We start from the raw sequence: 24,599 nt of genomic DNA on the forward strand, positions 1-24,599 counted from the left end.
TTTAGTGTATAGGAGGGGATGGGATCAATTCTGCATTGTTGAGTGTATGGGTGGGGAAGGGGTCAACTCTGCATTATTTAGTGCATGGGAGGGGAAGGGGTCAGCTTTGCATTATTTAGTGTATGGGAGGGGAAGGGGTCAAGTCTGCATTATTTAGTGTATGGGAGGCAAAGGGGACAACTCTGCATTATGTAGTATATGGGGGAAGGTGTCAGCTCTGCATTATTTCGTGCATGGGAGGGGAAGGGGTCAACTCTGCATTATTTAGTGATGGGGTGAAGGGGTCATCTCTGCATTATTTAATGTATGGGAGGGGAAGGGGTCCACTCTGCATTATTTAGTTAATGGGGGAAGGGAGCAACTCTGCATTATGTAGTGTATGGGAGGGGAAGGTGTCATCTCTGCATTAGTTAGGCTATGGGAGGCAAGGGGCCAACTCTGCATTATATAGTGTATTGGGGGGAAGTGGCCAGCTCTGCATATTTTAGTGTATGGGGGTGAAGGGATCAATGCTGCATTATTTAGTGAATGGGGGAAGGGACCAACTGTGCATTATTTACTGTATGGGGAAGAGGTCAGTACTGCATTAACTAGTTAATGGGGGAAGTGGTCAACTCTTGCATTATTTAGTGTATGGGAGGCGAAGGTGTCAAATCTGCATTATTTAGTGTATGGGGGAAGGGGTCAACACGACATTCTTTAGTGCATGGGAAGGGAAGGGATCTATTCTGCATTATTTAGTGTATGGGTGGGGAAGGGGTCAACTCTGCATTTTTTAGTAAATGGGGGAACAGGAGTCAACTCTGCATTATGTAGTGTATGGGAGGGGAAGGTGTCATCACCCAGAGCGTAGTTGGAATCTGGAACACACTGCCTGAAGGGGTGGTAGACACAGGAACCCTCACAACATTTAAGAAGTATTTAGATGAGCACTTGAAACGCCATAGCATAAAAGGCTATGGGACAAGTGTGGAAAATGGGATTGGAATAGATCGGTGCTTGATGGCCGGCAGGGACACAATGGGCCGAGGGGCCTGTTTCTGTGCTGTATAACTCTATGACGCTATGACCTATAACCAAAGAGAGTGGACCAATTGGGGTGGTGTCCCAGATCCTTGTCTCCTGACCCCAGCAGAGGAGGAGGCAGCACAGATTGCAGGAGAGGAGGGAGGAAGAGCAATAGCAGACGGTGAGGCAGAATCATCAAGGCGTAAGCACGAAGTGTCAACTTTCCTGTTGCAGCCAGGAGAATCATGTGAAAATGTGACGGCCTCATGCTGTGATGATGCTTCATGTGCTTCTGTTTGTTTTCCACTGTACACTCAAACGATGGGCGCCATGAAGCCGAAGACACCAGCTCTGGGGAAGATGCCACCAATGCCCCAGAGGACAGACTGTAACCTGCCTCTTCTTCCACCTCCATCAGCACAGATACATCCACACAGTCGGCAGAGGGTTTGTGATTAGAATCAGGGTCACAATCTGGTGAACACAACAACGCACATCCCAGCAGCTGAGGGAGTATGTGCCATCCAGGTTCCCTGACAATCGGAGGACTGCTGGGGACCAGGCCTCTGCTCAGCCCCATGCTGTTGATGATCCTGTCTGAGACTACAAGAAGTCTGCTGGAAGTGCAGCAATCTCATGGGGAAAATATGTCGGAGATGCCTGAGCTCATGTGTGGCTTTGCGCATGCCATGGAAGAGTGCATGCAAGCCATGACTCCTGCCATGTCCCAGGCATATGAGTTTTAGGCTTCCTCAGTCAAGGCTTTGGCAAGCTCCATGGCGTACCTGGCTGAGGACTCGACCCATATGCACTCTGATCTACACTTCATCACTGTAGCCATGGGCTCCATGCAGCAGTATCTAAGCGAGAGGCGGACGAGAACCTCCCTCCAGCTGCTCCTTCCCCTCAGGGAGACAGGCAGGTGCCATTGTACACACAGATGGAGGAGGAGCGTGTTCCAGCAGCCCTGGGACCTTCCTCTCAGGACACCCCCAGGGTAAGCAGCATCTTATCTTCCCCCCCCCGACATTGACCCCCTTATCTCCATAAGGCGAATCCAAGGGGAAAGCTGCAGCACCATTGTTGGAGACCCCGAGCAGGATGGGAAAGGGGTGTTAGAAATTTAGTTGATAAATTTTGTGGGGGGGCGGGGGTATCTTTAAAAATTTAAATATGCCGGCAGGACTGGCTGCCCTTTGAAAATGGCGCCAGCGCTTGCGCACAGGCAGCTGATGTCATTGACGGTGACGGACAGCTCGCCCCTCCACATGATTAGGAGGGTGGGCTGCCCCGGCTATTTAAATGGGTCGCCGTGTGGGAGATCGCGGCAGCTCTTTGGCTTGTTGGGCTGCCATTTTTTGAGCTCGCAGCTGTGATTGGCGGCAGGCTCTTAAAATCCAGCCCAGTGTGAGGGAAAAATTTACAATTGGCGCACATGCCTTGTTGGCTGGTGATAAAGGATCCGATGTGGCATTTGATGAGTCATTCTGAAGCATCCTCAACACAATGACGAGTGTGAGGACTATTTTGTCATGTTTAGGAGGGAATACAGGGATCTCTTATCTCTTTGTCAAAGAATTGACATGTTGTTTATTTTTTGAAAGTGTGTGTGTGTGTGTCTGTGAAACGTGATCTCAAAAGCCACTGATTTTCAGTGGAATAACAGTTTGATGTGCCATCAATGTACTGCTGGCTGTAAGTCATTAGAGTACAGTGAAAGTGTATCACATTCACACAAGGTACAATGTTTGTGTAGGAACAAGTGACCTTGTTTTCTTTTATCATTTCCAGAAACCTTGTTCTATGTTATCAATGTCGAGTGTGAGGCTTGTGGTGGAAATTGCATAATTTCCTGTACCAGACTGGTAGTAGCTCTCAGGGCAAAGTGCTCAAGTTCCTTTTTGAGTGATAAAATTCTACATTGTCCATTTTTAATGCTGAGAAAGTTATCGTGTTACAAGAATGTGGAAGCTTTTAATTTTTCGTAACAAAAAATCAGCGAGAGTGGTGAGTTTACCAACGTGTGTTTGTTTGTTGAACAGTCTTCTTATGCTTTTGATAAAACGGCCTTATGGACTAAAGACATAATGGGACAGGCCCTGCAGTACCATCATTACTTTTATTTTTTAACCTAGGTGAGACTAATTTTTTTGTTCCGTTTCTTTCATAAACTCCTCAGAATCGAGAGCTAGCATGGAATGAGAACTTCTGTGTAAATGAACACTTTGAGGAGGTAAGATGTCTTTTTAGTGTCATTTAGGTGTCATTATTAACTGCAGCAGAAAGTCTGGGTGCACTGAGGTCTATATCATTGCCAGATACCTTTGATAGTTTAACCACAAAGTAAAATCTTGGGACAGTGCTACAGAATTCTATGCATGTGCCACATTGCATAGAATTTATGATATAATTTTGATAAGCTCTAAGTAGAGTGTGAATAGAAGTTGTCTTGAATTATACTTCCATTTCAGTTTCCAGTCAAAGGCTTGCAGTATGTTTTCTGAAATTGCAACAGTGAGCTGTACTTGTCAGTTCTGGTCACAACATAGTGGAAGGATGATTTTATTCGAAGGCTCGTTTCACTTATCTGAAAACTCAAAATGGTTCTAGTTTTTGAAGATATCATAAAATTGAAAAGGAGAAATATAGTTTGTGTGTGCAGAAGGTAAGGTTTTAGTGTAGTCAGCATATATTGTATGTTGGCTCTATATCCATAAAGACCCAGCCTTGTTTAACTTACTGACTGATATGAACTATCTGTCAAATATATTTATTTCAGCCATTCATTTTGTCATTTTATTTGATGTTGATTCATTAGAGGTGACTCTGCCTACTTTGTGGAAACCATGCCAGTAGGCAGTTAATACTGCTCGTGCGACTTACCCACTGAGGTCTCACTGTCTTCCTGCATGTTCCAAGCTTAACCTGCTCTTTTGAACAGGCAAGAGAGACACCTGTCGGAAGCTGGTGGTGTTCTTCTTGAAATATACAGATCAGGTTCTGATGACATGTTTGAAGCCTGACCCCTATTTTAACAGACAGCCTAACCACCAGGCCAAGTTAGCAGGAAGAAGAACCACAGTCGCATTCTTTTTTAGTTAATTTCCTAGTGGGGCCAGGAAGACTAGGACTAGTCCTTTGAGTCCCACAAGGAAAGTTTAGACCTTTCCTGTTCTGGGCTTTCCATCCTCATCCCCCACCCTTCTTTCTGTGTGGGGGTGGGGATGGTATGATGGTGTGAGGTATGTGTGTGGTGTGTGTGTGTTGTATGATATGTCTGTGTTTGGTGGTGTGTGTAGTGTATGGAGTATTGGTGTGTGTGTGTTGGTATGTGTGTGTCGTGTGTGTTGGTGTGTGTTGGCGTGTGTGGTGGTATGTGTGTGGCGGTGTGTGTAGTGTAGTGTGGTGTGTGTCTGTGTGTGTGTTGTTCTTGTGGTGTGATGCTGTGGTGTGTGTATGTGTTGGTTTGTTCGTGTGTGTTTGTAATGTCACTAGCTGTTAGAGCAGGTAGAAAATGCAGCTACAGTATTCTCACCCTAATTCTCCAACCCACACTGGTGTCTGGCAAGGCTCCATATCAGCAGTAGGGCTCTTACCACCTTATGGAGGAATTATAAAGAAAGAAAACCTGGAAAAAACTTTTAAAAATAACAAAGTAGAAGTGTTCTGTTTGTGTGTGTATCTGTGTATGGTGTTGGTGTGTTGTGGTGAATGTATGTGGCTGAAAGTCTTACCCTAGGATTTAGACAATTTTAGGAAGCTTTTCTTTCACACGGATGTTGGTGCATGCTGTGTGTGTGAAAAGGGAGATAAAACTAGGAGATTTGGAAAACCCATTGTCCATTTCTTATACACAGAAACCTTGGGGAAGGGTCAAAGCCAGTAGTGCAGAACACCACAAAGGATCAAAAGGATTGGAGAGAAGATGTATTTATCATGATAAATCAAGGAATTTTTGTCAGGTGACATAATGGCCAAGAATTTCTCTTGGCAACATGGGTCTCAACCATCAGCCAAAGCGCCGGCGAGAGCCCCACAATGCCTCCTCTAGGGAAGCTCGCCAAAATAAGTGCCAATTAAGGGCCGTTAAGTGGCCACTGAAGGGTTTTGATTGGCCTCGGGCGGGCGGGCCATTTCCCATTCCCCGTCCCCCCACCGGACCTCCGTAAACTTGTCCGGAGGCAGAATTGGGGTGGGTAGGCCTCCCAGAGCCTGCTGCTCAATTTTACGCCGCCGCCACGCCACAATCTGCCTAGCTGGGGCGGCGTAAAATTCCGGCCCATATGTTTGGTTGCCAAGGAGCAGTACTCAAGTGTGTCCTACAATGCCATGACCAAACAGCTATCAACCCAAGAGAGAGGTTGGATGTCAACAAGGTGACCCCTGTACCAAAACTGATGAGGAAGAAGAGCATGTTACTTTGGCCTCAGCGCCCATTGAGGCAGTGTGCCGGTCATGCAGAAGATGCGCAGGCAGAAACAACTTATCTTTTTGTTTGAAGCCTGCAGTGGACCCTTTAAGGACCACTAGTGTGGCTGCTCTGTGTAGCATAAGGGTTTGATAGGGTCAATGTTTGAGACAGTGAGAGGAATACCTCCCACAGTGATGATGTAAGAGATCACATGTGAGAGAGACTTGAAGAAGAAGGAGCTTCAGAGAAGTCATACAGATTTGGCTCAGTGGCAGGAAACAAAGGGTAATTGTTGATGGGTGTTTTTGTGACTGGAGGGCTGTTTCCAGTGGCATTCCGCAGGGCTCAGTACTGGGTCCCCTGCTTTTTGTGGTATATATTAACGATTTGGACCTAAATGTAGGGGGCATGATCAAGAAGTTTGCAGATGACACAAAAATTGGTCATGTGGTAGATAGCGAGGAGGATAGCTGTAGGCTGCCTGAAGATATTGATGGTCTGGTCAGATGGGCAAAAAAGTGGCAAATGGAATTTAACTTGGAGAAGTGTGAGGTGATGCATTCGGGAGGCCAAACAAGGCAAAGGAATACACGATTAATGGGAAAATACTGAGAAGTATAGAGGAAGTGAGGGACCTTGGAGTGAATATTCACAGATCCCTGAAGGTAGCAGGACAGGTGGATAAGTTGGTTAAGAAGGCATATGGAATCCTTTGTTTTATTAGCCAAGGTATAGAATATAAGAGCAGGGAGGCTATGCTGGAACTGTATAAATCATTCATTAGGCCACAACTTGAGTACTGTGTGCAGTTCTGGTCACCTCATTACAGAAAGGATGGAAGTGCACTAGAGAGGGTGCAGAGGAGATTTACGAGGATGTTGCCAGGACTGGAAAAATGCAGCAATGAGGAAAGATTGGATAGGCTGGGGTTGTTGTCCATGGAACAGAGAAGGCTGAGAGGAGATCTGATTGAAATGTACAAAATTTTGAGGGGCCTGGATAGTGTGGAGTTGAAGGGTCTAGTCAGAGAGGTCAGTAACGAGGGGGCATAGATTTAAAGTGATTGGTAGAAAAATTAGAGGGGAGCTGAGGAAAAACTTTTTCACCCAGAGGGTGGTGGGGGTCTGGAACTCACTGTCCAAAAGGGTAGTTGAGGCAGAGACCCTCAACTCATTCAAAAGATGTCTGGATATGTACCTCAAGTGCTGTAATCTAGAGGGCTATGGACCAAATGCTGGAAGGTGGGATTGTAATAGGTGGATCGTTTTTCAGCCGGTACAGGCACGATGGGCCAATTGGCCTCTTTCTGTGCCTTAAACTTCCTATGATTCTATGATTTATATAGCTGTATATAGTTAAAATGTAATAAATGAGTTAATGTGAAAATTACAGAAGACTCAGTAATCCCTCCTTGCTTGACTAACCAAATATGCAACACTCTGCACCTGAGAACTGACCACAACATACACTGCAAATGCTGCACTCTTCGAAAAAGGGTCTGAAATACATGTGCCTCCAATTTACATAGGCAATGAGCCTAACACCTGTTTAGAGTGGGTATCCCAGACAACTACAGGCGCCCTGACCAACATGGCATGTCACGTAAGCCAGTGTGGAATGCATGTGTGCATACCATATTGGATCCTCTTTTAGGCAATAAACCAATGCTATACAATCCAATTTCTAGGCTGATGTTTGTAGAGGTTAAGATTCAATAAGACTGTGACAGTGGTGTATGTGGCCTGCACCAAGCACCAGGAAGGACATGGCACTGCGTTGGTTGTCAAGGTTGAGTAGACCTCAACCTTTTTTGTCTCAGGCTCATTCCAAGCTGCCACAGAGGGCATCAAGTAATCTGCAGTGCTCAGAAGTGTGAGGTAGATGCCAGATGCATTGTTGCGGGAGTCAGCAATTTTATCATCCTTCCCATGGAAAACCTGCAAGAGTATGCGGAGGGAGCTGCATTTTTCAAATGTCAGAATTTCCCAAAGCCCATGGTATCTTTGATGGTACCTATGTAGCACATGGGTTTTTGCACATACTAATAGGTCATTTATGAACTCAACTCCACTCCTCTGATGTGTAGTGCATCAGTAACCATCTGCATAGGATCATGCAGTTAGTGCCTGATTCTTACTGCCTTTATGACAGACAATCCATTGTGCTGTCATCATTTGATCTGGAAAGAAAACACAAAGGCTGGCTTCTCCCCATCACCTAGGATTACTTGATGCTCATATGGCTACTAAAAGTGTAAAAATATTCCAAGGCCCACATTGACATCCTTCACCTTAATGACAAGAAAATACTTAATTATTGAAATAATATTTAGATTCATCAAGCAATCCCGGCTAAAAAGCCACCCGGACTGCCGTGCAAGGACCAAATTGTGAATTGGTAGGTTGATGAGCTGTCATACTAGATGTTGTGAGGTCAGCTCATGAATGTCCTTAACATGTATTACTTTTGTGAGGCATGAGATGAAATGGGGCATCATTGTATATTACCTGCATGAAGTGTTTAAGGGCAGCAGTTTAAAATTAAATGCATACAGTTACTTAAAAGGATAGTAACTGAATTTCCACAGGAGGTGGCAGCAAAAATTCATTGCTGTCCATAGTACCTGACAGCAAATGTGGGAGAAGAAGGCACACTTCTACAAAATCTGCCATAGGATCACTGACCAGCAATACCACACATAAGGTTGTTGATCCAAAATCCAAGCCACAAAATGCTACTGTCACCCATGCCAAGTCATATAAAACTTAATAGCCCAGAATAAATTTGAAGTAAATGATTTAACCTTGTTATTAAAATCATGGCAATCGAAAATTCTAGGCTTGTCTCCCTTGTGCACTTATACATCAACAGGCACACAGCTAAGATAAGCTGACAACTGAAAGCCTTGCCACAGCCCATGGACTTCAAGTTGTCCCCCTATGTCCCCTGCTCCCCCAATCCTCGCTCTGTACTTTGGGAAATGCATTAGTGCGATGACATTAATGACCATGCTGTTCAGTGGGAAATGAAAATGTTGGTCTTGTTGACCAACGGATCCATCACTTGATTCATTCAAGTGTGAGCACATTGGATATTGTAGTTCAAACCTTAGAATGAATCTGGACATAACAGTTGATGGGCAATGGTGACATTGCCAGTCACTGGCAGTGCCATCCCTATGTTGCAAGTTTCTGCAGATGTGCCTGCTGCAAATAGCAAAACTCTGCCTGCTGACCCAGAGTAAACTGAGGTAGTTGTTCTCCATCATTGCCAATATCCTAAGGAATGCTGATCTCCCAATTCCTTCTTTCATCTTCCACCACCTCAGACATTAGTTATATATTTAGGCAATTTAGAAACAATTTTAAAGAATAAAAAAAAGCTTGAAGGAATTTTTGCAAACATATATTGATAAACATTTCAGAAAAAAGGAAAAAAAACTTAACTAAAGAGTACTTAAAATATATGGTAAACTTTGAAAAAATTATAAAATCTGTGGTAATTTAAGAGCTGTTTCACCCTTTGTGCTGCCCTTGTGCACAAGGTAAAAAGAATAAAAACAGGACATGGTCTACAGAATTATATTAGGTGTTCATCTGATATTCTTTCTTCAGAACTCGGGTCTAAATGAGACTTGCACATGAAATGGGCACCTCAGCTCGCTACATGTTGTACAGGGTGCGAACTGCAGCCCAATAGAAAGAAAAGAAAGACTTGCATTTATTTTTTTATTTTTAGAGATACAGCACTGAAACAGGCCCTTCGGCCCACCGAGTCTGTGCCGACCATCAACCACCCATTTATACTAATCCTACACTAATTCCATATTCCTATCACATCCCCACCTGTCCCTATATTTCCCTACCATCTACCTATACTAGTGGCAATTTATAATGGTCAATTAACCTATCAACCTGCAAGTCTTTGGCATGTGGGAGGAAACCCACGCAGACACAGGGAGAACTTGCAAACTCCACACAGGCAGTACCCAGAATTGAACCCGGGTCGCTGGAGCTGTGAGGCTGCGGTGCAAACCACTGCGCCACTGTGCCACCCTATATAGCACCTTTCTTGACCACTGGATGTTCCAAAGTGCTTACAGCCAATGAAGTACTTTTGAAGTTGTAATTTGGGAAACACAGCAGCCAATTGTGCACAACAAGCTCCCACAACTGGCAATGACCAGATAATCTGTTTCTGTGATGCTGAGTGAGGGATAAATATTGGCTAGGTCACTGGGGATAACTCGCCTGCTCTTCTTCAAAATAGTGTCAAAGGATTTTTTACGTCCACCTGAGGGGACAGACAAGGCCTCCGATTAACGTCTCATCCAAAAGATGGCACCTCCAACAGTGCCGCAGAGGCACATAGCACATGGTACACTCTCCCACTTCTCTCCACACCAAGGTACACCTCCTCTCCCAACCATAGAAATGCTAAATTGACAATAATAAGCAAATACAGTAATGCCACTTATGCATCGTGACCCTAGTGAACAGAATTTTATGTATTTGAGCAATTAACCACATTAACCCATAACCTTACTACAGAGGCATATGGAATCATGGAATTTTACAGCACAGAGGAGACCCTAATGCCAGTTCTTTGAAATAATTATTCAATTAGTCTCACTCCTCTCCTCTAGCCTTTTGCTCTTTTGCCAATTACCATAAATTTATGTCCTCTGTTATCCATCCTTCTGCAAGAGGGAACAATTTCTAATTATTCACTCTACCAAAACACTTCGGAATTTTTGAACAGCTCTATCAAATCTCCCTGTAACCTTCTTTGCTCTAAGGAGAACCATCCCAACTTCTTAACTCTCTCATCCTCGTACCATTCTAAGAAATCTTGTCTGCACCCTTTGCAAAGCCTTTCCATCATTCTTAAAGTGTGGTGATCAGAATTGAACACAATGGGCTGTATTTTATTAGTGCGCCGCACATCCCGATGACATAGAGGGAGCAGCCGCCGCGTCCCTGGCAATGGCATCCGGTGCCACTGCGCAGGCGCCGGCGCCATTTTTAAAGGGCTTCAAGCCCTTAGATGAAATTTTAATATTTAAAGGGGAATTCATTTACAACTCATTTTAAAATTTTATTCATACCTGGAGGCCCTTTCAACCCAACCCCCCAATGTCTGTTTTAGGGCCACCTAACCTGAATAAACTTTATTGACATCGCAACCTTTCCCCCCAACCTCATAACATTTGCCCTTCAACCCCTTCCCACCACCCCCACAGCCAATAAAAAATGTTTTCCCCACTCCCCCATCCCTTCCTCCCTGAAATTTTCAGTCCTCCCCCCTCCCTACCAGTGTCTCGCCTCGGAACTCCATATGGAGTTGCGGCTGGTGGCCATTAAATTGGCGTGGGCCTGCCGCCATGACCAGGCCAGTTAACCTGCATTCCATTGTAATGAATTCTAAGATTTAAATGAAGGCCCTGCCGCTTGCCGTCGGATGGCCGCACCGAGGCCTTGCCGCCACCGGTAATATGCAACGAGGCCTTTTCGCATTGTGGGTCATGGTGGGCCTCTACCGCAAATATTTTACGCCCCCCCCACCGTCATGACCCCCGACGCCAATGGGCTGTTAAAATTCAGCCCAATATCCCAGTTGAGGCAGAGCCAGTGATTTATAAAGGTTTAGCATGGCTTCCTTGCTTTTGCACTCTATGTCTCTAGTTATGAAGTCAAAAATCAAGTATGCCTTTTTTACAGTCTTATCAACTTATCCTGCCATCTTCAAATATTTCTGTTGGTAAACCTCCAGATCTCTCTGTTCCTGAAACTCCTTTAAAATTGTACAATTAGTTCATATTGCCTCTACTCCTTCTTCCTTCCAAAATGCATCGTTTCACACTCATCAGCATTAACTTTCATCTGCCATGTGTCTTCTCATTTTACCAGTCTGCCTCTGTCCTCCTAAAGTCTGTTATTATCTTCCTTACTTTTCCAGTTTTGTAACAGCTGCAAATTTTGAAAGTATGCTGTTTACCCAGGTCATTAATATATATCAAAAAGAACGGTGGTCCTGATACCAATCCTTGGGGTGCACCGCTGTATATTTCATTCCAGCTTGAAAAATAACCGGTCGCCACTATGCTCTGCTTCCTGTCCTTTAGCCAATTTTGTATCAATCCTGCCACTGTCCTTTTAATCGCTTGGTCTTTAATTTTGCTAATAATGGAAAATAAGAAAATGGCAGACTTGTTAAATGTGTGCTTTGGGCTGTATTTTATTGTGTAGATGTGCTGGGGATTAGTGGGGGTAGAGTGGGAGGGAGATGCGATAAGACATGGGAAACCTACAAGTAAGTGCAGTACACCTGTCAGTGGCTTTTTAACTCAGCCACCTCATTATCATTTTACTTTCGAATTTCCCGTCCAAATAGCATCAAAGGACGTGATGGCAACACACATAATGCAATTTCAACTCCAGTGTTTGAAGGCACACTTCATACATGCAAGTTGATGGAGTTTGGAGTTGTCATGGACAGCCACATTCCTGTTGCTATGAAGTCGAGATGGGCAAAGGCTGCACCCCACTTTGCCAATCAAAATACATCACTTCACACTTCTTTGTGTTAAATTTCATCTGTCATAGTCACTGCCCATTTCACCAGTCTGTCTATAGCTCTTGTAGTCTATTCCTATCCTCCTTACTGTTACCACGTTTCTGAGTTTTGTGTCATCTACTAAATTTGAAGTTGTCCCCTGTAAGCCCAAGTCCAGATCATCAGTACATTAAAAACAGCAGTGGTCCTAACACTGACCTCAGGGGTGGGCTCCACTGTAAACTTCTCTCCAACCTGAAAACAACCATTCACCACTACTCTCTGCTTTCTGTCCTTTAGCCAATTTTGTATCCATGTTGACACTGTCCCTTTAATCTCAAACGCTTCAGTTTTGCGAACAAGTCGATTATGTGGTACTATATCAAACACCTTATGAAAGTCCATTTACACATCAACTTCACTACCCTTATTAAACCTCTCAAATGCTTCATCAAAGAACTCAATCAAATTTGCCATGATTAGCCTTCAACAATTCAGTGCTGGCTGTCATTGGTTAACACATGGTCTGGGATTTAATGAAGAGGCGGTGGCTTCCACCCCTCTGAGGCAGGATGTCTCACCTCGAAGAGTTGTTGGCCAATCAGAGGGCTGGCAGCTCTTCAGTCTGGGATTGCAGCAGGCCCCAGGCCAAGCTAGCGATGGAGGCTGGAGAAGAAGGTAAGTGGGCCCCAGCGAGGGGGAGGGGGTCATCGAATGGGGGTGGCTCATGCTGTTGGGTGGGCCCTCCATGGAGCACAGAGTGCCTGGTCAGTAGAGCCCCACCCCCGCTCCCCCCACAGCCTGCAAGGAGGCCACCAGGTTTTACTGGGCGGCCTCCCCAGGTAAAATGTCAGCAGCAGCAGGAAGAGGCCCTTAAATTGCCATTAATTGGCTACTTAAGGGTCTCAATTGGCCGAAGGGTGGGCAAGCTGCACACCACCTTCCCTGGCGCTGGGAATATACTGGCAGAGACTTGTAGGCGATGGGCACAGCACCCCACTGCCATCCCACCCACTTTTACAGCCCCCTGCCTCCCAGCCCACTCCCAGGGCTGGGGGGGTGGTGGTGGCTCTGTGGCCGTGTTAAATTCCGGTCATGGTTTCCAAGTGATGACTAATTTTGCTATGTTGTGCTGCACTCTGTATAACATTGCACAGCAGCAAGGTTTGGACTTACAGGAGGAATAAGGCATCGAGCACGGATCCTCTTTGGATGATTCTGAAGAGGTGGAGAAGGAGGAAGACAAGGAGGAGGACAGTGATATGGGTATTGCAGCACTAGCTATCAAACTACTGCCAGGGATACCCTTATTAATACAAGGGTCACTTAGGCTGCACCAGTGGGCAATGTCAGAAGCACATGCAAAGTGCCCTCTTTCCAAACCTCCAAAGCCACTGACACAAAGCAGTCCTGCAACCAACTGCCCCTTGCACATCTCCATATTGGTCCTCATCAATTCATGTCTTCCCATTAAACAAGTTAAAAGGCAACTTATCACCCAACAACCAAAAATGGGCAAGATGGGAAAGTGGTGCAAAAGAATAAAGTTTATGTTCTCTAACTAAACAATAGAACCTTAACATAATATTTTCCCCTCTTACCAGGTGCATGTCCTTGTGCAACTACAAAGCTTTACTCTTCCCTTTCCTTCTACTTCTATGTGGTGCAACCCCTGTGGCTTCAGCAGAGGTAGATGCAGGCTGATCAGATCCCTGCTCTGACTGCTGAGATGCTCTTGGTCAACGACTTGTGGGTTTTGGAGCCCACGAGGGCCCTGCTAAAGACAGCTCCACCTACACTTCTTCAAGGAAAGACCTGGCCATTTGGACACGAGGCAGCATGTTGGCTACTGACTGGGAGTTTGGGTGGAGGTGGGCAATGTGTGAGAAGCTGAAGCACTTTGTGTGGAGTTCCGATTTTCACCTCCTGTTTTGCCATCAGACTTCTCATGACCTATCTGCATTTCACTGCTATCACTGTGCTGGAGAGCAGATTAGTGAAGCACTGTAAGTTCAGGGTAAGGTAACTGTCATCCTACTTAAATTGGCAAATATCATGGAATCCAGAGTGTGCACGACTATGGTTAAGGTATGCAGAGGCTCACTTGATTGGAGCATTGATGTTCCATGGAATTGGCCACTCTATCCATGCAAGAAGACATCATCACAATGCCCTGTGACATCATCCCACTCATGCATGAGGTGGACTCAGCCATTCCCTCTGCAATTATGGACATTGTGCAAGGGAGGCCTGTCACGGCATCGCACATTTGCTGCTGCTACTCAGTGATTCTCTTTTTCATTGGTGATCCTCGGCATACATCATCTGTGTCCATCTGAGCAGAGTTTGGAGAGGGCTGTACCCTTCAATGCAGACTCACCACAGCTGTTGCTGTTACCACCATCTGGTCTTGCTAATTTGTGAAGTGCGAACCATCAGATGAAAACCCAACTATCTACCTTACTGGTCCCACCGAACTGCAAAAATCTGAGCTGGTGCATGATGAGAATGGGTCCTGTGATGGTGCACCCTCAGAATGATTTAGCTCCTCTGAGGAATCATCATCCGCTAACTCCACAAACATTTGCTGCACGTGTAAAGGCCCTATTGGAGATAAAAGAGATGAATGAGTACCAACAAGATAGGAATGTTACAAGTTATAGAATCATCAAAAGGTTATTGCATGGAAGGATACCATGTGGCCTGTTGAGTCTGTGTCAGCTCTCTGCAAGGACAATTTAGTTAGCCCCACTCCCCGGCCCTCACAGTAGGATATAGGTGAATGTGAAACTGCACTCATCTTTCTTTATCTGGTTAGGTCATTAAAGCACCTCCTGCACTTAATCCATGAGTGTGCCACTATGCTCACGCTGCTGACCTTCTGGGCCACCTCCAGCTATACCTTCTTTGTGGCAGCAGCAGGTTTCTACCTCTCACTACTGGGAAGAGTATTTCTCTCTGGATTTTCACTGACCCCAGTAGCACATCGAGAAAGGTGTAATTGAAACAGAGCACAGTCTTTACATGTCTCAGATCCATTCTTTAACTTGCAATTCCTTTGTTTCAAATTTCAACTCCTCCAACTTCCATCTACAGATTGGCCCTTTAAATACTGGAGTTGAGATTCTGTCACGCCCACTGCTGCAGGTTGGCTGCCAAACCCAGAGGTAAAATGCGAATGGCTGAGTTATAAAGCCACAACAGGTGCTCTGAACTTAATTCCGGGTTTCCTGTGCATTATGGCTCTTAGCACATCTCTGAGTTAATATCAAGGCTATTGTCTCAAATAGTTTTCCACCACTGACATTAGGCTGACTGGTCTGTGATTATGTAATTTAATCTCACCTCTTTTTGAATAGGGGTGTAACATGTGTAACCCTCCATTTCTCCGCCAGCACTTCCATGTAGAAGGAGGATTGAAAAATTGTGTCCAGAGCCTCTGTTATTTCTATCCTTAGTTCCCCCATCTGAACCGGGTAATTTTTCTACTTTTAGCACTGCCAATCATTTAAGTATCTCCTCTTTGTCTACTTTTATCCTATCCTATTTCTCTACTACATCCTCCTTTAGTGTGGCATTGGTCACATTCTCTTCTTTAGTGAAAACAGATGCAAAATATTAATTCAGTACCTCGGCTATGTCCTTTGCCTTCAAAAAAGGATGCCCATTTTGGTCCCTAATAAGCCCCACCCTTCCTTTGATGATCCTTTTACTACTTATGTGATTATAAAAGACTTTGGTGTTTCCTATTATGTTACCTACTAATCTCATACATTCTCTTTATCCCTCTTATTTCCTTTTACAATTCCCCTTTGCACTTTCTGTAATCAGTTTGCTTCCTAACCCTGTTATAAACCTGACATTTATCATAAGCGTCCTTTTTCTATTTAATTTTAATTTCTCTGGCCTGAAGTTTTCACTAAGTCGTGCTAGTTTGTTCAGCGCAATTTGTCTGAAATCAAGCAAACCAGACGAATTTCAAGCGCAGGTTACGTCCAGCCCGAATCAAGTTTCCATGATCTTTTGCATAAGTTTAAATAGCATCATGCTAGAAGTCAGCCCTGTCCACAAAACAGGCCACACCCCCAACTCAAACTAATGGTGAGTTTCCGCTATTTGCATCCATTTGCGTGCCTTTGAGGAGGCTCTTAAAATTAAGCTTTGTGTTAAAAACAAGAATACTAATTGGCATGTTTTAAAAGCTTTTAAATATTGTCTTTTAATTTACTAGGAAACTGACAACTGTACCCCAATGTAACTAGTAACTAGTTCTGCATAGGTTTTTAAAGTAATTTTCAGTTACTTAAAATGGGTTACTCACAGGTGGTAGACTAGACACTTTGGGTTGAATTTTCCCACCCCGCAGAGGTGGACCTGGAGGTGGAGCTGGGAGCAAATTCATAAAGTAGCATGTTGAGCCAGCTTCCTGATGCGCTCCCACCTCCGAGTGCTTTTGCCGGAAACGGGTTCAGTGTAGCACCAGCCACCCGCTCGGCAGCGGCGGATAGACAATTAGCCCAATTAGATGCCCACCTGGGGGTAGGTTGAGGATGCCACTGACATCTTCCTGGTGTCAGACCTGCCCCCAGCTGAGTCGGAAGGGCGGTGGCAGCTCGGAGGTGGCCTCCTGGCAGCAGCCTGTCGGGCCATCAGTGCGTTATCTCATTGACCCCCACGAAGGGACCGCAAAAATACAAAGACCACAGCCTCCGCCATAACGCTTCCTGTGGAGGGATTTCCCCTCCACAATAATGGTCTAATGAGCTCCGTGCCCTCGGCATTTTTACATAATAAGGCTTCCAAGGGTGCCTCCATTTTGAGGCGCCCTCATGCTCCCCTACCTGCTTCAGCAGTGCCCACTTTTGCCTGTGGGGCTGTTGTCCATCCAATGCTGTGGGTTCTCCTATTTGACCTCCCATCTCAGGAACCTGGCTGCCATCCTTAATTGGACAGTGAACACGGAGGTGGCCTGTCAATTGACCACCTACTGGAAGATTCCAGCTGTTGGCGCACATCTGACCTGTACGGGGTCAGGACCAGGAAATGATCCCAATGATGTCAGAAAAATTCAGCCCTTTGATTAAAAATATTAATTTTTTGTAATAGAGCCATTCTCGGTTGTATTAATTAAACAATACCAGGTTACCACTCTTAAATATATCATAAAATACTTTTCAATGCAAATATTTATTTGAAATATTACATTCTAAAGTTCTGCATGAATGTGCTGATTTTTTGGATGCTTTTACATTCAGCGATATGTAAATTAGTTTGAGTGGAAACTTGAACAAAAATACACTTTTTAAAATTTGCACAATTATGGTGCAATATATCACTCATTGTGCTCAAAGCAGAATTCTTGGTCCATGTCTTTAATCATCCAGGGAACTCTAACTTTGGATTCCCTTCCTTTCTTTCTTGTGTGAATGATTTTATTCTATACCTGAACTAGTTCCTCCTTGCAGACCTCTCATAGCTTATTTACTGTTTTACCTGCCAAACTTTTATTCCAATCCACATGGGTCAGTTCCTCTTCAACTCATTGAAATTAGCCCTCCTCCAGATGAATATTTTTATATTTGATTGCTCTTTGTTCTTTTGCATAACTATTCAAAACATAATGATATTGTGATCACTATTTCCCTAAAGCTCACTTACTAAAACATGCTCCACTTGTTCCACTTCATTCCCTAGAACTAGATCGAGCATTGCTTCCTATCTCATTGTGCTGGAAACATAAGAATCAGGAATGTACACATTTCAGGAATTCTTCCCCCATTTTGCCCTTTGCACTGTTACTATGCCAGTCTATATGAGGATAATTGCATCTTTCAGAAATTTGTCTTGAAAATTTGCCCCTCTATCTCCTCCCCACTGCTTAGTGGCCTATAATATATAGCTGCATGTCACTGTACCCCACTGCAGGGGATAATTGTCACACGTATCTAATGCTTGTCAGCTGCACCCTGAATATAGCAGATCACTCATTGTCTACTAATCTTTGGCAGGTCAGTTCATTCTGATATCACTTTGCCATAGCGTTATTTATATTTTCACATGAAGGTAGGTGACCCACTGAGAATTTCCTTGCAGCTTCCAAATAATCTTCTGTCACAAAAGAGTTGCTAATAATTATTGCAAAAGCTGATCCTAGAGAACAAGATTTAATGAAACATCAGAGAATTTCACAGCACAGAAAGAGGTCAATTGGCCCTACTATTCTATGCCAGTGTTAATGCTCCACATGAGCCTCCTCACACTCTTCATCTAATCCTATCTGCATATCCTTCTATTCCTTTTTCCCTGAAGTAGTTATCTAGCTTTCCCTTAAGGGTATCTATACTATTTGCTTCAACCATGTAGTAGCAGGTTCTACATTCTCACCACTTTGAATAATGCAGCGCTCAATGTTTTTTGTGGAACAAATAAACAAATGACAACCTCGTTCTGTTTTTAAATGTCAAGCTACTTTGCATGATTATCAATGTGTCTGATGTCTAACGGAATTTGAGTCATTTTAACAAAAATAAACTCTCCTAATTTGTGATCTCAGCAAAGATATTAAACAGCCCATGACATCAATGGACTAAGAATAAGAAAATCAGTTGGAAGGTTTGTTGTGTGGGTGAGGTTAGGGCCATGATTGGTAATGACATCACACATTTACCTTGCTGATAACTATTTGCCATAATAAAATGCAACATTGCATTTGGTGTGCTTATTAGGTCTAATATCCATTTTAATGCCACTGAAAACTGTTTTTATCACTCTGGTTGAATAATCCATGATTTGTTTAGTCCCCATTAGGAGCAAAGTAGTTGACCCCCCAAGAAGGATTTCACTGCACATATCAATGAATATGATGTGCTACCCTATTGCAGCATGTGATATTCGTGTGTAGAATTCCAGGTGTGGTAGTATGCAGGAGAGTGTTGATTGTATAGTCAGTAAATAATATAAATGGGAGTAGAAAGTTGCAAAGGGACATTGACAGGTTAAGAGAGTGGTCAAAACTATTAAAATGATTAGCAGTTCTGAAAGTTGGTAAATCACCTGGTCCAGGTGGAATGCATCCTGGGTTGCTGAAAAAAGCAAAGATGAAAATAGCAGAGGCATTAGTCCCAATCTTTCACTCCTCATTGAATTCAAGAGTAGTGTTGAAGGAGTGGAGGGTTGCTAATATTATACCACCATTCAAGATAGGGAAGAGGAAAACTACAGGCTAATCAGTCTAACATTGCTGATGGGGATGTTATTCAAACTCCTTATCAGGGACAAAATAAACCTTTATTTGGAAAGGCATGGGTTAATCAAGGAGAGCCAGCATGGATTTGTTAAAGGTAAATTGTGTCTGACTAACTTGATTGAATTTGAGTCATAGAGTCATTTACTGCACAGAAGGAGGCCATTCGACCCATCGAGTCCATGCCGGCTCTCCATGGAGCTATGCAGTCAGTCCCACTTCCCATCTCAATGCCTGTAGCCCTGCAAGTCTATTTCTCTCGGGTAGCCATCCAACCTCCTCTTGAAGTCATTGATTGTCTCCGCTTCCATCACCCTTGTGGGCAGTGAGTTCTGGGTCATCGCCACTCGCTCAATAAAAAAGTCCTTCTTCATATCCCTCCTGCATCTTTTGCCCAAAACTTTCAATCTGTGCCCCTTTTCCTTGAACCATTTTTGCCTTGTCTAACTTATCTAAGCCTGTCATAATCTTGTATACTTCTATTAAATCTCCCTCAATCTCCTTTATTCTAAGGAGAACAAACCCTGCTTTTCCAACTTAAGCTTGTAACTAAAATCCTCATTCCTCTGTACCCTCTCAAGGGCCCTCATATCCTTTCTAAAGTTTGGTGACCAGAACTGGACGCAGTACTTCAGTTGCGGCCTAACCAGAACTTTATAAAGTTTCAGCATAACTTCCCTGCTTTTGTACTCAATACCTCTATTTATAAAGCCCAAGAACCCATATGAATTACTAACCACTCTTTCAATATGTCCTGCCACCTTCAAAGATCTATGCACATGCACCCCCAGGTCGCTTTGTTCCTGCACACACTTTAGAACTGTGCCATTAAGTATATATTGTCTCTCCCTATTACTTTTGCCAAAATGCATCCCCTTACACTTGTCAGTATTAAATTCCATTTGCCACCTCTCTGCCCATTTTGTTCGCATATCCATGTTCTGTTGCAAGTGGTTCATATCATCTTCACTGTTTGCCTCATTTCCAAGTTTCGTGTCGTCGGCAAATTTTGAAATTCTACTCTGCATTCCAAGATCCAAGTCATTTATATATAGGAAGAAATATCAGTGGTCCCAGCATTGACCCTTGGGGAACACCACCGTTTACCATTCTCCAGTCTGAAAAACAACCATTTACTATGACTCACAGTTTTCTGTCCTTAAGCCAATTTCTTATCCAATTGGACTCTGACCCTCCTATTCCATGAGCCTCAATTTTGTCAACCAGCCTTTTATGTGGTATCTTCTCAAATGATTTTTTAAAATCCATATAAACAACATTTACCGCATTCCTTTCATCACACTTCTCTGTTACTTCATCAAAAAATTTGATTAGTTTAATCAAGGATGATCTGCATTTTACAAATCTATGTTGGCTATCCTTAATTAACTTGACAGTCTCTAAGTATCCATTGATATTTTCCTTGATTATCATTTCTATAACCTTACCCACCACTGATGTTAAACCAACTGGCCCAGTTGCTACGACCACCCTTACACCCTTTCTTGAATAACCAGGACCAGCACTGTGGAGACCTGGACCCCCAGTTAGGTGTGGCAGGGTCATTGGGGCCAGTCTGCCAGGCCCTGGCAAGTGGGGGGGAGGGTGGTTGTTGAGGGCAGGGCGACCTTTGCCATTGGGGACCCTCTGTGGGCCACAAATTGCCCATGGACGAGGCCCCTCCACTCCCTTAAGCCTTGTTTTACTGGGTGAGCTCCCCACATGGCAGGGCTCCCATCAGCTGCTGATAAAATACCAGCATTGGTGGGAAGAGGTCCTTAAATGGCTGTTAAATAGCCACTTAAGAGCCTTAATTGGCCTCTGGGCAATTTTATGCACCCCCCACCTCCCTAAGGTGGGGGGGGGGGGCCATAAAATTCAAACATCAGCGGACAAGGCTCTCCATCAGTAGTGTGATGTCAGAAATCTATCCCTAATGTATTTGATAGAAAACCCATTTAAACTCAATTTTTAAAATGTGTAAAATTTGGGACATTGCTCCAGAATTGTAAAATTTACATACTTTACTCATTTGAAAACAACTGGAATAAAACCGTGAGCTGTTCCCCTTTTTTCCAGATATTCTCTTTGAAGCTGGTTTGCACTGTCAATGTTTTAATCATCTGCTATTCACTTCAGCATTGAAGCTTCAAAAGTCAATGTCTTTCAGAATTCCCTATAGTTTTCTATATTGTCAAAGCCAGTCTGCTAAACAACAACATAAAAATGTAATTGAGAAATCAAACCAGCTAATATAGACATGTCCTTGGAATTTGTTTCTACGTAAAATTGGAACACAATAGGTGCCTGCTTCAGTTTACCAAAGTCATCATGTTTCTAGATTAAGGATCAATACAAATTTATAAAACCTGTAGAAGTGCCCACTCATGAGTATTGGTTACTGTTTTCATATGCAGACTATCGGGATGACTATAGATTGTGCAAGTAGTGCGAAATGCGAAAATGCTATTAAATCGATTATAAAATTGTTCAGGATAATATCTGTTCATTCTACTCTAGCCTTTCTCATTTTCTAGTTCAGGAACGCATTATATTGGCAAACACTGAGATAGATTCTCCTCCAAGTAGCAATAGAACAATTGCAATTACGTTGGCTTTGTAAACTATAAATAATTCTTGTAATTGTCTGTACCAGAATTACTTCATAAATCTCCATTTGATCAAAATAAAGGAAGACCACAGCAGTTCAAGAGTTACCACATACAGATCCTCTTGACAGTGTGGTTAGATGATTGGGAGATAAAGTACTTCACAACATAACTCATGCTGCGTTAGATTTCTTGTGAAATCTTCTCCAAACTGGCGTAAGAAATCCCAATATGCATTTTGTTCGATGAAACAGATTTTATTTGTTCACTCTCCAGTGTAATTCACATATAATTGGGGCATTCTGATTTCATTTTGGCTATTTTGAAATGCGTAGTTCTCTTTTGGCAGCAATGCACCAAAAGTATAGCTTGAAGAGAATGACTGACAAGTAGTTTAGAATATATATGTTATGGTTTGTGTGCCTCCAATCAATCTGTTGGATAGGGGGCAAACCATCTGACAATGCTGGAAGATGTCTAAAAATGTACAAGTCATATTGAAAGCACAACAAATTTTGATTTTGGGGGCAAACTGCTGATGGTGCTTTTAAGAACAAAGGAACAGTGACTGAGGAGGGGGATATGCATTTACACCATCACCTGGATGTGGCCAGGAAGGGAAGATATAGCTAAGTTTATTTTTATTATAAAGAATAATAACACAACTTGGGGTTAAGTTTCTTTCTAATGCATTGTGATGTTGTCTCAAATGTTCACTCTATTGCTGCACTGTAATGTATTGCAGATGGCTGCCCTGATTTTAACCCAGCTCACATGACAGGAATGGTGTAGATGGGGAGTTAAAATTGTAAGAGGTAACCTTCTACCCCTTGACAGGTTACTCTATTTTTTGAATACAAGAATTATGACAAATAATGAGACAATGCTCAAAGCCCAAATCAAACACTGATGTCTTTACGAGGTTTGGTAGGAATATCAGTTACTAATAAAATACACCTGTTAGCCACAAATATGTTACAAGGAGTTATACATACGATCACCCAGCGAGCAGTCACTTCCCATCGATAGTTCTCTTCAGCAACTGACCAAGTTGCTTGCCTTAAGCACCAAATCACTCTTTACAATGATTTTTATACCTTTCTTTGCAAGGTGGGCAGGATGCTCCATTGTACTATCCTATGAAAATCCATCTTAAGCTCCAATTGTCCAATAAGGCATCACATCCTTTGTTCAAACTATGAAAGTAGAGACTGCCTGATGATGAACATATATTTACATTATTTCAGTAATTTCATCACCTCTGGTGGATGTTACAGATGCCTTCAAAATCTTTATCAGTAAACACAATAGCAACTTCTGTTCCTGGTCACACACACACATTTAAAACCACATGACAATTAAACAATCCAAGTTCCTTAAACTGTTAGCTCTTACAAACTGTTGCTTGGAGCATTTCTAGTTTCTATGCCTTTATAAAAAAGGAAAACTCTGACATCATCAATCAATGTCAGTTTGTGTCACTCTCTCGCAGCTTTTCAAAATACTTTGGACCACTTAGGCAAACTAAATTAGCATTTCTTAAAAACATGTCAATCTCTTATCTTCATGTTTGCAGACACAATGACTCCCATAGAATCATAGAAAGTGTACAGCACAGAAACAGACCACATGGCCCATCATGACTGTGCCGGCTAAAAAATAAGCCACCCAGTCTAATCCCACCTTCCAGCACTTGGTACGCAGCCCTGCAGGTTACAGCACTTGAGGTGCATATCAGACACCTTTTCAATGAATTGAGAGTTTCTGCCTCTACTACCCTTTCAAGCAGTGAGTTTCAGACACCCACCACCCTCTGGGTGAAAACATTTTTCCTCATCTCCCTTCTAATCTTTCTACCAATCACTGTAAATCTATACCCTCTAGTCACTGACCTCTCTGTTAAGGTACATAGGTCCTTCACCTTCACTCAATCCGGGTGCATCAAAATTTTGTACATTTCAATCAAATCTCCCCTCAGCCTTTTCTGTTCCAAGCAGAACAACCTTTCCTCATTGCTGCATTTTTCCAGTCCTGGAAACATCCTCGTAAATCTCCTCTGTACCCTCTCTTGTGCAATTACATCCTTTTCAGTAATGAGATGACCAGAACTGCACACAGTACTCAAGTTGTGGCCTAACCAATGATTTATACAGTTCCAGCATAACCGCCCTGATCTTATATTCTATACCTTGGCTAATAAAGAAAAAGATTCCATATGCTTTCTTAACCACCTTATCGACCTGTCCTGCTACCATCAAGGATCTGTGGACATTCACTCCAAGGTCCCTCACTTCCTCTACACCTCTCAATATTCTCCCATTAATCGTGTATTCCTTTGCCTTGTTGGGCCTCCCCAAATGCATCACCTGACACTTCTCCAAGTTGAATTCCATTTGCCATTTTTCTGCCCACTTGACCAGTCCATCAATATCTTCCTGCAGTCCATAGCTATCCTTCTCATTATCTGCCACATGGCCAATCTTTGTGTCGTCCGCAAACTTCTTGATCATGCCCCTACATTTACGTCCAAAGCGTTAATATATACTACAAAAAGAAGGGGACCCAGTACTGAGCCCTGCAGAATGCCACTGGAAACAGCCCTCCAGTCACCAAAACACCCATCCACAATTACCCTTTGTTTCCTGCCACTGAGCCAATTTTGTATCCACCTCGTTACATTTCCTGGGATTTTATTTTTTAACCAGTCTGCCATGTGGCACCTTGTCAAAAGCCTTGAAAGAATCCATGTAGACTACATCAACTGCACAACCCT

At 43.4% G+C, this 24,599-nt stretch overlaps 1 protein-coding gene and 1 long non-coding RNA gene across 4 annotated transcripts in view; one reads left to right on the plus strand and one right to left on the minus strand.

The window, feature by feature from the left end:
- Nucleotides 1-16,938, minus strand: part of LOC137376380 (uncharacterized) — a 54,050-nt gene extending 37,112 nt beyond the window's left edge. Inside the window, exon 1 of the long non-coding RNA XR_010976201.1 lies at nt 16,816-16,938. This is a non-coding gene — a long non-coding RNA (uncharacterized lncRNA). The remainder of the gene's footprint in view (nt 1-16,815) is intronic.
- rps6ka2 (ribosomal protein S6 kinase, polypeptide 2) overlaps nt 2,888-24,599 on the plus strand; it is a 665,937-nt gene continuing 644,225 nt past the window's right edge. For all 3 annotated transcript variants that reach the window (XM_068044824.1, XM_068044826.1, XM_068044825.1), the window contains exons 1-2: nt 2,888-3,015; nt 3,188-3,241. In XM_068044824.1, the coding sequence (XP_067900925.1) occupies nt 2,971-3,015; nt 3,188-3,241 (99 nt within the window). In that variant the 5' untranslated portion in view covers nt 2,888-2,970. The remainder of the gene's footprint in view (nt 3,016-3,187; nt 3,242-24,599) is intronic.

Source organism: Heterodontus francisci, chromosome 13, assembly GCF_036365525.1.
Source record: "Heterodontus francisci isolate sHetFra1 chromosome 13, sHetFra1.hap1, whole genome shotgun sequence".
In the NCBI taxonomy this organism is placed as follows: Eukaryota; Metazoa; Chordata; class Chondrichthyes; order Heterodontiformes; family Heterodontidae; genus Heterodontus; species Heterodontus francisci.